The sequence below is a fragment of the Pelobates fuscus genome, chromosome 5, assembly GCF_036172605.1.
Source record: "Pelobates fuscus isolate aPelFus1 chromosome 5, aPelFus1.pri, whole genome shotgun sequence".
NCBI classification, from domain to species: domain Eukaryota; kingdom Metazoa; phylum Chordata; class Amphibia; order Anura; family Pelobatidae; genus Pelobates; species Pelobates fuscus.
The window spans coordinates 369404403-369423858 of NC_086321.1; the positions used below are offsets into that span (position 1 = coordinate 369404403).

General features: G+C 42.4%; 1 protein-coding gene across 1 annotated transcript in view; it reads left to right on the forward strand.

Annotated features, from left to right (window-relative positions):
- The window catches only part of CACNG4 (calcium voltage-gated channel auxiliary subunit gamma 4), a 55448-nt gene that overhangs the window by 24850 nt on the left and 11142 nt on the right, over positions 1-19456 (forward strand). The window contains exons 2-3 of the mRNA XM_063453387.1: positions 6137-6220; positions 18244-18384. Coding sequence (XP_063309457.1) covers positions 6137-6220; positions 18244-18384 — 225 coding nt within the window. The remainder of the gene's footprint in view (positions 1-6136; positions 6221-18243; positions 18385-19456) is intronic.

Below are 19456 nucleotides of genomic sequence, written 5' to 3' on the forward strand. Positions count from 1 at the left end.
TACACAAGGCTGTAATGGAAGAACTGAAATCCTGCAGTGCCCACAAGGTCCCCCTGCTCAAGAAAGCACATGTACAGGTCATCTGAAGTTTGCCAATAAACATCTGAATTATTCAGAGGGGAACTGGGTGAAAGTGTTTTGTCAGATGAGACCAAAATCAAGCTCTTTGGCATCAACTCAACTCGCCGTGTTTGGAGGAGGAGGAATGCTGCCTATGACCCTAAAAACACCATCCCAACCGTCAAACATGAAGGTGGAAACATTATGCTTTGGGGGTGTTTTTCTGCTAAGGGGACAGGACAACTGCACCGCATCAAATGGACGATGGACGAGGCCATGTACCGTGAAATCTGGGGTGAAAATCTCCTTCCCTCAGCCAGTGACCCAAAACACACAGCCAATGCAACAAAGGAGTGGCTCAAGAAGAAGCACATTAAGGTTCTGCAGTGGCCTAGCCAGCCTCCAGACCTTAATCCCATAGAGAATCTGTGGAGGGTGCTAAATGTTCGAGTTGCCAAACGTAAACCTCGAAACCTTGATGATTTGGAGAGGATCCGCAAAGGGGAGTGGGACAATCCCTCCTGAGATGTGTGCAAACCTGGTGGCCAACTACAAGAAATGTCTGACCTCTGTGATTGCCAACAAGGGTTTTGCCACCAAGTACTAAGTCTAAGGGGTCAAATACTTCTTTCACTCATTGACATGCAAATCGATTTATAACTTTTTAGATGTGAGTTTTTCTGGATTTTGTTTTGGTTATTCTGTCTCTCACTGTTAAAATACACCTGCCACTAAAATTATAGACTTATTTCTTTGCCAGTGGGCAAACGTTCAAAATCATCAAATTCACTAAACTCTCAACTGAATTAGATATAAACCCAAATGGCAAAATGTACGCTAAAACAGCTGATCTGGAAGCTGCCTATTTAAGCCTACATTTTGCCATTTGGATTTCAGTTTGCTAATTTTTGGAGTTCTTAATATTATGATCTACTCTCTGTATTGTAAAATAACCGTGCACTTTGTACGTTACTGTAGAATATTTTCAGAAACTATGTATAATTTTCTCTCAGTATGTCCTGGGGTGGTAAAGGTACAAGGTTTGATATTTACAACAAATAGATATGGAATTTGGGGAACAGCGATAATTACCGGTATGGTTGGACTGAATATCTTTTGAGAGATGTTTTCTGGGTGGTAGTACCACAGTTGTGGAGCTCTGTGGGTGAATGTGGTGGGTGAGTTTGTGGAGCTTTCAGTCTGCACAATACAAAGCACTGAGTCAAGTTATGGAAATGGACTGACGATTATAGGGGTTAACTGGAGCCGGGATTCTAATTATATTGAAGACACTTAAGGTGTTCAGGTGGGAATTGGGCTTTGATTCCAGAGATGGATTTATATATTTCCCATGTGACTAAAAAAGTGGAGGGTAGGATGATAAGACTGTGTAGTTGCATGCGCAGGGGATGCAGGTATGCCAGTAGATGGGGGGTGCCAGGGACCCCCCTCTCCAAGCATCTCTAGCATTCTATAGCATTCCAAGCATATCAGAGAATAGGTCTTGCTTGGTATTGTCTTTGAAAGACCTCGAAAGAAATGGCTAAATTTCAGGAGAAGAATCAAACACTCGGTACATTTTTTTATTTTATTTTTTTTTTAAATTTTTTTTAAAGACCCAAATATCTTTTTCTCAGAATTACGGGTTTATGCAAAGTATCCGTTTGTGTCAGTTCTTTTATATGTGAGATTTCAGTTCATCTTAAGAACTGACATTTCTTAAACCATCACAGGCTTAACATCTTAATTTTTCCCGAAATGTTATCTGACATGCCTGGGTAAGACCGGTGGGGTGCCCAAGCACATACAGTGCATCCATCATGAAAAGGGAATAAAAATAGCTCTCGCTCAGCAATGCTACCCAGTATTCTACGTACTTTACACACAAACCTAGCCCTGCGACTGTCATGGCGCACAGAATCAGTCTAATTGACGTGATACGAACTGAACTATCGCAAATACAGCCGCAGCACAATAAACCGCCCTTATCACGTAAAATAAGATACTGAAGGGCTAGAAATGTCAGCTTTTCTTGTAATTCCAAAACAAAATCAGAAAGGAAAAGTAAAATAAACAAATGCACATGAAAAGGAAGTAGTGAAGACATACAGCCAGTAAGCCATGCACCAACGGTTTAAAGTTTGGTTTCAAGTAACTTACCCTTTCATGGTAAGTTATTTGGTCACTGGGCATCGTGAGAAATTAGTTTAAGAACATCTAGGGGGTCAAGGGTGGTCAATACTGATTTATACTGGATACTCCATTGCCCAAATACCAAAAAAAAAGGAATTGCAAACAAATAAATCAATATTTAGTAGACATGTCCCTAATGAAAACATTAACCTATTCTGTAATATATATAATTAATGATGTAAACATTTTGGAGTATTTTATTTTTCTCAGACATGCGGTCACCCATTGGCTGTAGGCAATCACATCCTTGACAGGGCTGGACTGGGAAAAAAATTAGGCCCGGGCATTTTTTTATCACAGCAGCCCACTAAAAATGAGCATGTTTGTTCAATGCAGTATGTGTGTGTGTGTGAGGCGTAAAGTGTGTGTGTGTGTGTGTGTGTGTGTGTGAGAATGAGAGAGAGTGCTGTGAGTTGAAGGGATGAAGTGTGTGAGAGGGAGCTGTGTGTGAGGGTAATGTGTGTGTGTGAGCTGTGTGTGTGTGAGAGGGTGATATGTGTGTGAGCTGTGTGTGTGTGAGCTGTGTGTGTGTGTGAGAGTGCGGTGTGTGAGGGTGATGTATGTGTGAGGGTGATGTATGTGTGAGGGTGATGTATGTGTGAGGGTGATGTGTGTGAGGGTGATTTATGTGTGAGGGTGAAGTGTGTGTGAGGGTAATGTGTGCTAGAGAGCGTTCTGTGTGAGGGAGCTGTGTGTGTGAGGGAGCTGTGTGTGTGAGGGTGCGCTGTGTGTGAGGGTGCTGTGTGTGTGAGGGTGCTGTGTGTGAGGGTGCTGTGTGTGAGGGTGCTGTGTGTGAGAGTACTGTGTGTGAGAGTACTGTGTGTGAGGGTGCTGTGTGTGAGAGTGCTGTGTGTGAGAGTGCTGTGTGTGAGGGCACTGTGTGTGAGGGTGCTGTGTGTGAGGGTGCTGTGTGTGTGAAGGTGCTGTGTGTGTGTATATGCTAGGAGGGATTGTGTGTTGTGGGGGGAAGAAAGATTAATGCCACCAAATATGAAATTATTTATTTTACATTTATAAAAAAAAAAGAAAAAGAAAACTAGCATTATATCCCCCCTCACTTCTTACCTCTAGTCTGGAAGGGAGGAGGGCCATGCTGCCATCCCTGGTGGTGCTAGTGGTGAGTGAACTCTAACCTGCGAGGCTAGAGTTCACTCTCACGAGATTTGGGGCGTTGCCATGGCAACGCTCCAAATCTCGTAAGCGGAACCTGGTGGAGTTGCAAGATAGAGCTCCGCCAGGTACTCTCCTGTCTCCCTCCCCAGCCGGCTATGCAAGTGGACCGTTGAGGGAGATCTTTGATCTCCCCACCGGCCCATCATGGAATTCAGCAGGGTTGGCGCTCGGATAGCATGGGCCCTGCATGGTCCGGCCAGGGAGCCCATGGCCACAGCGGTCCACCGGGCATTTGCCTGGTGTGCCCGATGGCCAGTTCGGGCCTGATCCTGGATGTAAAAGAACAGCCTGTGTATTCCACTGTCCCCTAGTGCTGTCATCGGGTAACAGCATCAGTAGGGGTGTTTACATATATCTATAAGTTTATGATGGTGAATACAGCATGCCATCTTACTGGGTCAGGGGTTGAGTCCATGGACAGAGCCTGAGAAGTAAGAGAGCAGAGTCGGATTCCAGTGATGGAGTCAAGATGGAGTCAAGATCACCCTCAATGGTTAAACTTAGCCGCCACTTGGTTATCTTAACAGAAATTTAGGCAGAATTTGGTCTCCTTAGGGTTGTCGCCATGCTTTTTCAGTAAACTGTTAAATGTGGAAACTGGATAACATTCAAGCTACAAATGAGTTAGCGGAGTGCTTATCTGGAGATGGGGAGAAGATGGGGAGCGGTGGGGAAGGGTCGGTAGGGGGGAGGAGGTTGAAGGAGGGAAGGGAAGTGAAGATTGGGTCAGATATTAACGACGGTTTGTGATATAGTCATTATTGGATAGCTGCTTGGTATGAGGCCATGGTGGCTGCTGGCATGATAGATAGAGAGCCTTGGACAGGGGTCATAAATCTGAGCTCACAAATAGTTACTAACATTGGTAGCAACTGAGTTTACACACTGTTAATTAACCACCATGGTAACACATGTGACGGTAATTGTAAAGGGGATGCCAATGCTAGATGTGGGAGGAAGCCTTCATGGATGTGAGCTAGCATGTTAAGCATGTCTCTGAAAATGTTTATAGAATGTACGGATCATTTATCACTGTAACTATGACTACTTCTGTTTTATCTGCTTTACTCTTGAAATAAAGATTGAAAAAACCTTTGGGCTACAAAACGTTGAGGGACACAAGCTAGCTGTGAATTAGCTAGTTCGTGATTAAACTCTGTAGGAGATGACATGGATAGTGCTTTTGGCAAACGTACCAAAACGGAGACCCCAAAAAATCCCATAATTCATGTTTGAAAACCACCTAGAGGAAAACAGATCCTTGTAAGAAGTCCCACTTGTGTGGCCAGAAATGATGATGTGCCACCGGAACTCGTTCTAACATAAGTTCTCTTACAATTCCTTTTATTTATTAAACCAGCAACTATGTAAAATCAACCAGGAAATCACAAAATTGAGGCAGAACGATCTAAACCTGAAAAACAGCCTGTGTCAAATCCGGTTTATGATAAATTCTAAAATGTGATATAGCTCTAAAAACACATTTAGGGAATTTAATCAGGAAACCAAGAGTTGTAGAGAATCAACGGGAGGTCACGTTCTAGAAGAAGGTGATACAAAAAAAAATATATATATATATATATATATATATATATATATATTTTTTTTTTTTTTAAATCCAGCTCAGATTTCTTTGCTATTTGACTTTTTGTCCTAGAAATTGCAATATTCTTCCAGTTTGTAAATATGCCAAATGTCAAAGTTGAATTTTTGCCTGCTGTGTACCAAATGAAGAGCAGTGAATGGATACACTAGGATCAATCAACCTACATCATTGTACAATTCTGACCAGGTACCTAAAAGCGAGTCTAGGTATTTGCCTTAAAAGAAATTGACCATGCTCCCGCAGACATCAATGATTTGGCCCTTCATTGAACCCTGAGAATCTGTGTAAGCTAAATTCTGAGATTCACAGTTTTACGTATGAATGGGCATATTTTTAATCTTGTACAGATTATCAGGGTTTCCAAGTGCATCAGCAGATTCACCGGGTAAAGTGACAGATTTCCCACAGAACCAGGTTTGTTCTGGCAACATTGAGGGAATGTGCATAACTCTTAGACTTCGAATTAACAGGAAAATTCACAGATTAAAGACCTGTGAGTCAGAGGATTCTCAAATGTATTAATTTTTTACATTTTTTTAGTCAGTGATTTAGCCAATAGAAATCCACAAACTACAACGAATGCTTGACCGCCCACTCTGACGCAGGTTTAAGAAGACCCTTTGAAAGGCACCTTGGTTCAATGTGTCCACAATATAGAACAGTGATAAAAAAAAGTATCATTAAGTGAAATGACCCCTTCTACACAGAAAGCTGTACTTAGGAGAACTCTAGAACTCTAGTAATGGTGCTCATTACACTACCTATGTTGGCAGACCGTTCCATGTTTCTACTATTACTACTACCGATATCTAGTATTGTACAAACTTGGGACTCCACGCAAGATCCATCAGCTTCCAGTTAAGAACCCCCGGTTTCAGAAATAACATTGACTTATATTGAAAGAGCGTTTACCCAATTTGGTTATTTAAAGGTTCCTTCTTCTCTCCCCACTCCCTCCTCTCGTTCCAAGTGTACATATTAAGGTCATAAAGTGTTTTCCGATTTGTTATTGCAGCTTGTGCCCTAGTTAGAACTTTAAAATGCTATTACCCAACGGGATAGACCCAAGTAGAGCTAAAGTCATGTTTTATTCTCTTTGTTTAGGCCTCTACAAAGGAAATTGCTTCCGAATTAATCATTTTCCAGAGGATAACGATTACGATCACGACAGTTCTGAATATCTATTACGTAAGTAGAGCGCTTTCTTATCCAAGACGTTCGGATCAAAATAACCCAAAATAATGACTTCCGAGGCAGGAGATGGTAAATACTCGAAGCATCAACTAAACATTACAATCATGTAGCCTCATCATGTTGTACAACTATGGCACTATGACAACCTCGAGGTCTGTCGTTCACCCCGGAATAAAAGGAAACGGTGTCAGTCATGGGAAAATGTTGATCAGCTGGCTTACAATCTGTTGCTTATTGAACTATTAAACCTCTGGCATGAGGTAAATTAGAACTACCCATGGGTATACGATGCCAGCCACCAGATGTGACTTGGTAAAACGGAACAAGTATCACACCTAAGCCGACCTTTATCTACATTGCTAATTGCTTTATACGTGGCATGAACACAGATTAGTTATCATAATTACCCTGAAAATGCAGAGGTTTATGGGGATGGGTCAAGTAAAGTGTCCCTGTTTAAAAATAAATAAATAAATAAATAATAACAAGAACAATTTGTGGTGTTGCGGGCTGCAAAGAACTGACCATGTGGATTAATGGCAATTCTGCATTTCAATAAATGTTGGATTTATTCATTAATATTTAGCACCAATATTTTCTGTGCAATTGAAACAAAATCTACAGGGAAATTAAGGCCAAGAAAAACAAGTTCAAGGATCCTGCTTATAAAAAACAATAAACTATATAAAATCTTCATCAACCTTAATGCATACCTCCCAATATTGGGACCAGTGACGCACATAATGGGCGGACCCACCCACAGAAGGATCATGTCCACCTGGTGTCTGTGCCTCCAGGGCATCCCACACACAGCACACTATACAGCTAGTGTCTCTGAAGCGCTTTTGCACCAATCCAGGTTACAGTTAGTTTTACGGTATTTGTGGGCTTATATTATTAAAGGGACACTCCAGGCTCCCACACACGTTAGATGCACTGTGTAGGTTAGGTTACAGTTAGTTATACTGGATTGGTTTATATTATTAAATGGTCACTCCAGGCTCCCACAAACGTTAGGTTACAGCTAGTTATACTGGGTGGGTTTATATTATCAAAGGGATACTCCAGGCTCCCACACACGTTAGGTGCACTGTGTATGTTAGGTTACAGTTAGTTATACTGGGTGGGTTTATATTATCAAAGGGACACTCCAGGCTCCCACACACGTTAGGTGCACTGTGTATGTTAGGTTACAGTTAGTTATACTGGGTAGGTTTATATTATTAAAGGGACACTCCAGGCTCCCACACACGTTAGGTGCACTGTGTAGGTTAGGTTACAGTTAGTTATACTGGGTAGGTTTATATTATTAAAGGGACACTCCAGGCTCCCACACACGTTAGGTGCACTGTGTAGGTTAGGTTACAGTTAGTTATACTGGGTAGGTTTATATTATTAAAGGGACACTCCAGGCTCCCACACACGTTAGGTGCACTGTGTAGGTTAGGTTACAGTTAGTTATACTGGGTGGGTTTATATTATTAAAGGACACTCCCGGCTCCCACACACGTTAGGTGCACTGTGTAGGTTAGGTTACAGTTAGTTATACTGGGTGGGTTTATATTATTAAAGGACACTCCCGGCTCCCACACACGTTAGGTGCACTGTGTAGGTTAGGTTACAGTTATACTGGGTGGGTTTATATTATTAAAAGGGACACTCCAGGCTCACAGACACGTTAGATGCACTGTGTAGGTTAGGTTACAGTTAGTTATACTGGGTGGGTTTATATTATTAAAGGGACACTCCAGGCTCCCACACACGTTAGGTGCACTGTGTAGGTTAGGTTACAGTTATACTGGGTGGGTTTATATTATTAAAGGGACACTACAGGCTCACACACACATTAGGTGCACTGTGTAGGTTAGGTTACAGTTAGTTATACTGGGTAGGTTTATATTATGAAAGGGACACTCCAGGCTCCCCCACACGTTAGGTGCACTGTGTAGGTTAGGTTACAGTTAGTTATACTGGGTGGGTTTACATTAGTCAGAAGCTCAAGGAAGCAAGGTGGGTAGTCTGTGTAGGATCCACCTAAGAGGTTTGCCTTGACGTGGCAGGTGGGCATCCCCTCTCATGGCCATTGGTGTAACTAAATAACCTCCATTTGTTTAAATATGCATAGGGATTTGGGAAGAGCGCAGGTAACTTATTTTTCTTGGGTTTATATTAATAAAGGAACACTCCAGGCTCCCACACACGTTAGGTGCACTGTGTAGGTTAGGTTACAGTTAGTTATACTGGGTGGGTTTATATTATTAAAGGGACACTCCAGGCTCCCACACGTTAGGTGCACTGTGTAGGTTAGTTTACAGTTATACTGTATGGGTTTATATTAATAAAGGGACACTCCAGGCTCCCACACACGTTAGGTGCACTGTGTAGGTTAGGTTACAGTTAGTTATACTGGGTGGGTTTATATTATCAAAGGGACACTCCAGGCTCCCACACACGTTAGGTGCACTGTGTATGTTAGGTTACAGTTAGTTATACTGGGTAGGTTTATATTATTAAAGGGACACTCCAGGCTCCCACACACGTTAGGTGCACTGTGTAGGTTAGGTTACAGTTAGTTATACTGGGTAGGTTTATATTATTAAAGGGACACTCCAGGCTCCCACACACGTTAGGTGCACTGTGTAGGTTAGGTTACAGTTAGTTATACTGGGTAGGTTTATATTATTAAAGGGACACTCCAGGCTCCCACACACGTTAGGTGCACTGTGTAGGTTAGGTTACAGTTAGTTATACTGGGTGGGTTTATATTATTAAAGGACACTCCCGGCTCCCACACACGTTAGGTGCACTGTGTAGGTTAGGTTACAGTTAGTTATACTGGGTGGGTTTATATTATTAAAGGACACTCCCGGCTCCCACACACGTTAGGTGCACTGTGTAGGTTAGGTTACAGTTATACTGGGTGGGTTTATATTATTAAAAGGGACACTCCAGGCTCACAGACACGTTAGATGCACTGTGTAGGTTAGGTTACAGTTAGTTATACTGGGTGGGTTTATATTATTAAAGGGACACTCCAGGCTCCCACACACGTTAGGTGCACTGTGTAGGTTAGGTTACAGTTATACTGGGTGGGTTTATATTATTAAAGGGACACTACAGGCTCACACACACATTAGGTGCACTGTGTAGGTTAGGTTACAGTTAGTTATACTGGGTAGGTTTATATTATGAAAGGGACACTCCAGGCTCCCCCACACGTTAGGTGCACTGTGTAGGTTAGGTTACAGTTAGTTATACTGGGTGGGTTTATATTATTAAAGGACACTCCCGGCTCCCACACACGTTAGGTGCACTGTGTAGGTTAGGTTACAGTTATACTGGGTGGGTTTATATTATTAAAAGAGACACTCCAGGCTCCCACACACGTTAGATGCACTGTGTAGGTTAGATTACAGTTAGTTATACTGGGTGGGTTTATATTATTAAAGGGACACTCCAGGCTCCCACACGTTAGGTGCACTATGTAGGTTAGGTTACAGTTAGTTATACTGGGTGGGTTTATATTATTAAAGGGACACTCCAGACCCCCACACACGTTAGGTGCACTGTGTAGGTTAGGTTACAGTTAGTTATTCTAGGTGGGTTTATATTATTAAAGGGACACTCCAGGCTCCCACACACGTTAGATGCACTGTGTAGGTTAGGTTACAGTTGGTTATACTGGGTGGGTTTATATTATTAAAGGGACACTCCAGGCTCCCACACACATTAGGTGCACTGTGTAGGTTAGGTTACAGTTAGTTATACTGGGAGGGTTTACATTAGTCAGAAGCTCAAGGAAGCAAGGTGGGTAGTCTGTGTAGGATCCACCTAAGAGGTTTGCCTTGACGTGGCAGGTGGGCATCCCCTCTCATGGCCATTGGTGTAACTAAATAACCTCCATTTGTTTAAATATGCATAGGGATTTGGGAAGAGCGCAGGTAACTTATTTTTCTTGGGTTTATATTAATAAAGGAACACTCCAGGCTCCCACACACGTTAGGTGCACTGTGTAGGTTAGGTTACAGTTAGTTATACTGGGTGGGTTTATATTATTAAAGGGACACTCCAGGCTCCCACACGTTAGGTGCACTGTGTAGGTTAGTTTACAGTTATACTGTATGGGTTTATATTAATAAAGGGACACTCCAGGCTCCCACACACGTTAGGTGCACTGTGTAGGTTAGGTTACAGTTAGTTATACTGGGTGTGTTTATATTATTAACGGGACACTCCAGGCTCCCATACACGTTAGGTGCACTGTGTAGGTTAGGTTACAGTTAGTTATACTGGGTGGGTTTATATTATCAAAGGGACACTCCAGGCTCCCACACACGTTAGGTGCACTGTGTATGTTAGGTTACAGTTAGTTATACTGGGTGGGTTTATATTATCAAAGGGACACTCCAGGCTCCCACACACGTTAGGTGCACTGTGTAGGTTAGGTTACAGTTAGTTATACTGGGTAGGTTTATATTATTAAAGGGACACTCCAGGCTCCCACACACGTTAGGTGCACTGTGTAGGTTAGGTTACAGTTAGTTATACTGGGTGGGTTTATATTATTAAAGGACACTCCCGGCTCCCACACACGTTAGGTGCACTGTGTAGGTTAGGTTACAGTTAGTTATACTGGGTGGGTTTATATTATTAAAGGACACTCCCGGCTCCCACACACGTTAGGTGCACTGTGTAGGTTAGGTTACAGTTATACTGGGTGGGTTTATATTATTAAAAGGGACACTCCAGGCTCACAGACACGTTAGATGCACTGTGTAGGTTAGGTTACAGTTAGTTATACTGGGTGGGTTTATATTATTAAAGGGACACTCCAGGCTCCCACACACGTTAGGTGCACTGTGTAGGTTAGGTTACAGTTATACTGGGTGGGTTTATATTATTAAAGGGACACTACAGGCTCACACACACATTAGGTGCACTGTGTAGGTTAGGTTACAGTTAGTTATACTGGGTAGGTTTATATTATGAAAGGGACACTCCAGGCTCCCACACACGTTAGGTGCACTGTGTAGGTTAGGTTACAGTTAGTTATACTGGGTGGGTTTATATTATTAAAGGACACTCCCGGCTCCCACACACGTTAGGTGCACTGTGTAGGTTAGGTTACAGTTATACTGGGTGGGTTTATATTATTAAAAGAGACACTCCAGGCTCCCACACACGTTAGATGCACTGTGTAGGTTAGATTACAGTTAGTTATACTGGGTGGGTTTATATTATTAAAGGGACACTCCAGGCTCCCACACGTTAGGTGCACTATGTAGGTTAGGTTACAGTTAGTTATACTGGGTGGGTTTATATTATTAAAGGGACACTCCAGACCCCCACACACGTTAGGTGCACTGTGTAGGTTAGGTTACAGTTAGTTATTCTAGGTGGGTTTATATTATTAAAGGGACACTCCAGGCTCCCACACACGTTAGATGCACTGTGTAGGTTAGGTTACAGTTGGTTATACTGGGTGGGTTTATATTATTAAAGGGACACTCCAGGCTCCCACACACATTAGGTGCACTGTGTAGGTTAGGTTACAGTTAGTTATACTGGGAGGGTTTACATTAGTCAGAAGCTCAAGGAAGCAAGGTGGGTAGTCTGTGTAGGATCCACCTAAGAGGTTTGCCTTGACGTGGCAGGTGGGCATCCCCTCTCATGGCCATTGGTGTAACTAAATAACCTCCATTTGTTTAAATATGCATAGGGATTTGGGAAGAGCGCAGGTAACTTATTTTTCTTGGGTTTATATTAATAAAGGAACACTCCAGGCTCCCACACACGTTAGGTGCACTGTGTAGGTTAGGTTACAGTTAGTTATACTGGGTGGGTTTATATTATTAAAGGGACACTCCAGGCTCCCACACGTTAGGTGCACTGTGTAGGTTAGTTTACAGTTATACTGTATGGGTTTATATTAATAAAGGGACACTCCAGGCTCCCACACACGTTAGGTGCACTGTGTAGGTTAGGTTACAGTTAGTTATACTGGGTGTGTTTATATTATTAACGGGACACTCCAGGCTCCCATACACGTTAGGTGCACTGTGTAGGTTAGGTTACAGTTAGTTATACTGGGTGGGTTTATATTAATAAAGGGACACTCCAGGCTCCCACACACGTTAGGTGCACTGTGTAGGTTAGGTTACAGTTAGTTATACTGGGTGAGTTTATATAATTAAAGGGACACTCCAGGCTCCCCCACGTTAGATGCAATGTGTAGGTTAGGTTACAGTTAGTTATACTGGGTGAGTTTATATTATTAAAGGGACACTCCAGGCTCCCATACACGTTAGGTGCACTGTGTAGGTTAGGTTACAGTTAGTTATACTGGGTGAGTTTATATAATTAAAGGGACACTCCAGGCTCCCCCACGTTAGATGCACTGTGTAGGTTAGGTTACAGTTAGTTATACTGGGTGAGTTTATATAATTAAAGGGACACTCCAGGCTCCCATACATGTTAGGTGCACTGTGTAGGTTAGGTTACAGTTAGTTATACTGGGTGAGTTTATATAATTAAAGGGACACTCCAGGCTCCCCCACGTTAGATGCACTGTGTAGGTTAGGTTACAGTTAGTTATACTGGGTGTGTTTATATTATTAAAGGGACACTCCAGGCTCCCATACACGTTAGGTGCACTGTGTAGGTTAGGTTACAGTTAGTTATACTGGGTGAGTTTATATAATTAAAGGGACACTCCAGGCTCCCCCACGTTAGATGCAATGTGTAGGTTAGGTTACAGTTAGTTATACTGGGTGGGTTTATAATATTAAAGGGACACTCCAGGCTCCCCCACGTTAGATGCAATGTGTAGGTTAGGTTACAGTTAGTTATACTGGGTGGGTTTATATAATTAAAGGGACATTCCAGACTCCCCCACGTTAGATGCAATGTGTAGGTTAGGTTACAGTTAGTTATACTGGGTGGGTTTATATAATTAAAGGGACATTCCAGGCTCCCCCACGTTAGATGCACTGTGTAGGTTAGGTTACAGTTAGTTATACTGGGTGAGTTTATATAATTAAAGGGACACTCCAGGCTCCCCCACGTTAGATGCAATGTGTAGGTTAGGTTACAGTTAGTCACTGAGTGAGTTTATAGTACTCGGGTTAGAAAGCGAGGTTAATGTGAAAATTATGGAAAAGGCATCAACTACGGGGCAATACATTCTTGTAGAGATGGACGGCTTTTCTCTAAAACAAGGAATGTCATTTAAAATGGGTGTCTCAGTGGACCTGTCATTAGTGTCCTATCCTGACATAGCAAGAGGCTACTTTATATGAAAAACAAACGAATGGCCTGGGCACAGATCATCACAAGCCCACTGTAACTAAAATGAGCCAAATTGGGTCTAAAACATAATTAGAAGGGCAAATCGTCATCAAAAATAGAATTCTCAAGTAGATAATCTCCTTACTAAATTAAGTTGGCACAAATGCTGGTTGGGGTTTTGAAGGTGAGGGTGGTTATAGAATGTTATATGATACGTTATAAATCTTTGCCGAGCCAGATATAAATTAATAATAATAATAATCTGCTTTGCATTTGAAGGATTTCTGTAAACGGTCGGCAATAAAATATCTACACACACACACACTATATGGACAAAAGTATTGTGACACCTATTACACCAACAGGGACTTTTATGACTTCACATTCTAAATGCATAGACGTTAATATCGGTAGGCTTTCTACAAGATTTTGGGGTGTTTTCTGTGGAAATCTTTACCACCTCATCCGGTAGAGCATTTGTGAGGTCAGGCATTGATGTTGGAAGAGAAGGCCTGGCTTGCAATCTCCGTTCCAGTTCATCCCAAAGGTGTTCAATGGGGTTGAGATCGGCCGCAGTGCGGGTCTGTCAAATTCTTTCACACCAAACATCCAACCATATCTTTATAGAACTTGCTTTGTGCTCTGGGGCACAGTCATGTTGGAATATAAAAGGGCCTTCCCCAAACTGTTCCCACAAAGTTGAAAGCATAGCATTGTCCAAAATATCTTCATATGCTGAAGCATTAAGAGTTCCCTTCAATGGAAGTTAGGCACCTAGCCCAACCCCTAAAAGACAGCCCATACCGTTATCCCTCCTCCACCAAACTTTACAGTTGGCACAATACAGTCAGGCAACGTTCTCTTAGCATCCACCAAACCAAGATTTGCTCTGCAGACTCATGGCAGAGAAGTGTGATTTGTCACTCCACAGAACATGTGTCCACCGCTCCAGAATCCAGTGGCTGCATGCTTAACACCACTCGATCCGATGCTCGGCATTGTACTTGGTGATGTAAGGCTTGCATGCAGCTGCTCGGCCATGGAAACCCATTCAATCAAGCTCCCACCACACAGTTTTTATGCAGATTTTAATGCCAGTGGAAGCTTAGAATGCTTCAACTATGGAATCAGCAGAGCGACTTTTACATACCATGCGCCTCAGCACTTTGTGACTTTCCATGGTCTTCCGCTTGGTGGCGGAGTTGCTGCTGTTCCTAAACGCTTCCACTTTCCAATAATACCACTTAAATTTGACCTTGGTATATCTAGCAGGGATGAGTTTTTACAAACTGAATTACTGTACAGGTGGCATCCTCTCACAGTACCACGCTGGAATTCCCAGAGCTATTCAAACAACCAATTCCCCCCCCCCCCCCCCACAAATGTTTGTAGCAATGGGTTTTATACACCTGTAGCAATGGGTTTTATTGAAACACCTGAATTCAATAAGAGGTGTGTTCCTATACCTTTGTCCATACAGTGTATAATCAAATTGAGCTCATTTCATTTCACTTTTGGATAGAACACCTTTTTAAACAGACTCAGTGGGGTAGGGTGGGTTAATCTGCTGACTTCATCTCATGCAGACTTTATATGGCTGCAACACCTCACTTGTTGGCAAAGGGTATTGTTACCAAGAAAGACGACTGGGCATTGTAGAAAAGCTGATCAAAGGATTGGACCAAACCTTTTAAATTGGTTCAAAGTCATTTCGAACCACAGACATGTTTCTCTACGCTGCTCACACCCCTGCTGATTCTTTGTGCTACAAAAATCACATTAACACAAATTCCTGATGACTTCAGAGAAACACATTCAAGAATAATATACTTTCTTGTATTGTGTATTAAACTTAAGATATATAAATAAATAAAAAATAAGAAAGAAAAAAAAAACACAAACGTAAAAACTCGCTTTGACTCCCAATAGTAAGCCAAGATACATCAACAAAAAGGTATAGTTCAGTCATACGGATAGAATTACCATCTATACAGCATAAAGTATTCCTACATAGTTTATACACCGGAGATACATAGAAGACAATAGTATAAAGATGAAATAAAGTAGACGGAAAATGCCGCGAGAGCCCTGCTCAAAACGCGCCGACAATCTAGGAGTAATATTGCTGTGATGCTCTGTGATACACTCTTTGCATCGTCACACTGAACATTACTAATATAGAGTGTGTTTTTTTGCTTTAGAGCAGGATTCTGCAAACTCTGGCCCTCCAGATGTTGATGAACTAAAACTCCCATGATTCTTTAAATGAAAGATGGCCAGAGAATCATGGGGGGGGGGGGGGGGTCAGTCCAGCAACACCTGCAGAGACAGAGTTTGGAGAAACCTTCTCTAGAGTTCTGAACTCTAACAATGTGTTGTGCGTACAGTGTATCACAGAGCTCCAAATAATCCAACACACAGTAATATGCAAGTAGAAGTTATATTGTTCTGGAGCTCTATGATAAAATCACACACTTTACTCGTTAAGACTTGTGCATGCGGTTTCTCCTGAATCACGAGTTTTAGACCATTGGCCGGACGTCCAAAATCCAGAACTCCGAAATGCTACATGGACAACACCGCACACAATGCTATTGCACATTATTGTGAGTTTTATTGCTATGGAGCTCTGTGATACACACACCACACATTGCTGTATGTTTTACTGCTGTGTGGCGAGGAGAGAGGGCTTTGTCCAAAGAGGAAGCCTTAGAAGATATGCATGTATGTACATATAAAAATATACTATGCACACACCATTATGCAGAACACATTATTCATAACACATTATAGATATATTAAAAAATCATGCACAGATTACACCTTCATACACAACATGCACATTACGGACACATTAAATACAGAACACTTTTCAGAACACGCTCTAGATTTCTCGGATTACGTACTTTATCATTTTTTTCACACTTTTTCTAATTGTGCCCTGGGAGTGCAGAAGAAGAATAAAAAGCATTAGACAAACGCACAATATGAGATGTACCCTGCGCGAGATCCTGAAATAGCACAAATCTGGCTCTTAAAATCAATAGGTGTCACAGGAAGGTTTGTTACAATACCTTTCCACTTCATCTGACCACTTTCTGCAGAAAAGCTCCCTATGCCTGCTCGTCTGGCTTTTAAGGAAAATAAGAGAATACTCTGAAGAATCATAGAGACATTTTACCAAACACAACGTTCTTCCTAAAAGTCATCAAGAGTCCCCCAAAAAATGGTATTTAACACCTTGAAACAAAATAAAGTCAGGAACTGGCAACATCTTGTGCAAAACCAGTATGAGTATCGCCAATCACAATGGGTATCACTGCCCAGAGCCCCCATACAGGCTTTGCTGCCCACTGCGGTGGCACAGGCTCTACTGCCCATGGCTTCAGGATTGCATTGCTTCTCACAGCACGTCACCCGTACAAATCACCAATTTATGTAATTTTTTTTTTTTTTTATAAAACGATTTTTGTTGTTGTTAAACTGGCATGATTCATTTCTCCTACATCGAAAGAGATAGCGTGATAACAGTACAGCCTGGTGCCCTTGTTGCCCTAAGTGCGTTAAGGGATTGAAGTTAATAATCATGGTATTTGGGGACAGTAACTCTTGACAGGGTGTAAATCCCAAGCGTTGCCTTATCTGGGCGGGAGGCAGCTGGCAATAATCCGACTCAGCGCCCTTCTAGCAAGGCAGTGTCGAGGTGCTTCTCAAACATGCATTTCACAGAATTCAACGTGGTGGAATAATTAACATCAACCAATGCACGCCACAGAGGTGAGATGAGGATAAGAACAGACGCTTATATTCGGAGACGGAATTCATACACAACCAAAACATTCCAATTAATGGAAACATGCACGTGTGGCTCTGAGATGTAATGTTTACTTAGGAGATCCCATTGTACAGCGCTACGGAATCTGATGGCGCTATATAAATAATAATAAAATAATATACAGAGTTATTTACTAAAGTGAGTATTCAAGGTGATATTCAGATTTAAGGCCAGGGTAGCTAAACTGAAAGCAAGGTGACTAACAGAATTTTTAAAGTTCAGCTATTTTGATCTTAAAGGGACACTCCAGGCACCCAGACCACTTCTGCCCATTGGAGTGGTCTGGGTGCCAACTCCCACCACCTTTAACCCTGCATGTGTAATTATTGCAGATTTCATAAACTGAAATAATTACCTTGCAGGGTTAAGTCCTCCTCCTCTATCAGACAGCCACTAGAGGGACTTCTGTGTTCATAGAACATGAAAAGTGTTTTAGACGACGCTGGAAGTCCTCACGCTATGCATGAGGACCTCCAGCGTTGCCGGAATCCCCATAGGAAAGCATTGAATAATGCTTTCCTATGGGGAGGTCAAATGCACTTGCGCGGCCATTTCCGCGCCTGCGCATTAGGTCTCCACAGCCGGCTGACGGATATGTTTTCCTGGCACTGGAGAGTCCCTTTAAAGTTTAAAGTCTTGTTGAATTCACCTTGAACCCTCACGTTAGTTAATAACCCTGACATTCATTCTTTGAAACAAATCTCTCTTTCCTCTCCTGGTGTTTCCCACTTTTATAGGAGCTTGGAATGCGTATAAAAGTATTACAGAGCTCCACTGCAATAAAACTCACTGTAATGTGCAATGTGTATGAGAGTATTACAGAGCTCCACTGCAATAAAACTCATAGTACAGTGAGGATATGGTAATGAGTGACTGTAATTTTTTCTAATTTTAGGAATTGTTCGCGCCTCCAGTGTCTTCCCAATCCTGAGCACCATCTTGCTGTTACTTGGAGGGCTGTGCATTGGTGCAGGGCGGATTTACAGCCGAAGGAATAACATCATACTCAGCGCCGGGATACTGTTTGTAGCAGCTGGTGAGTAACGTAATAACAGGGGGGAGGGGGAGCATAATATGACAAAACTTAGCTTGTTCAGAACCCCACGATCTGAGGGAAGAACATATCCAAAAATCACTCAGATCGGTTCAGGGGTTCGGGATTTTCATGGAGGTCATAATTTTGACCGACCATGCACATGGTCCTATGCCCAAAACAGTTCCAGGGAATTAGAGCTAACGGTCGGTCTCTCTTTCTGGAGTACAAAAGTACATAAATCACATGAACAGAGCCTTTTAAAGTGCATTGGGCAAGCTATATTGCAAGGCCCATAGTCATGAGGCAGGAGGTTGGCAAGCAGGCTCCTCCAGGAGCCCGTGGCGAGGTTCTGTTCACCACACCCTTCCCTCAGTCTAAACCATTACCTCCATATACTACACTTCCTCTAAGCCATTACCTCCATATACTAGCCTTCCTCTAAGCCAGTACCTCCATATACTACCCTTCCTGTAAATCACTACCTCCATATACTAACCTTCCTCTAAGCCATTACCTCCATATACTAACCTTCCTCTAAGTCATTACCTCCATATACTACCCTTCCTGTAAATCACTACCTCCATATACTACCCTTCCTCAAAGCCATTACCTCCATATACTACCCTTCCTGTAAGCCACTACCTCCATAAACTAACCTTCCTCTAAGCCATTACCTCCACATACTACCCTTCCTGTAAGCCACTACCTCCATATACTAACCTTCCTCTAAGCCAGTAGCTCCATATACTACCCTTCCTGTAAACCATTACCTCCATATACTACCCTTCCTCTAAGCCAGTACCTCCATATACTACCCTTCCTCTAAGCCAGTACCTCCATATACTACCCTTCCTCTAAGCCATTACCTCCATATATTAGCCTTCCTGTAAGCCAGTACCTCCATATACTACCCTTCCTCTAAGCCATTACCTCGATATACTACCCTTCCTCTAAGCCAGTACCTCCGTATACTACCCTTCCTCTAAGCCATTACGTCCATATATTAGCTTTCCTGTAAGCCAGTACCTCCATATACTACCCTTCCTCTAAGCCATTACCTCCATATACTACC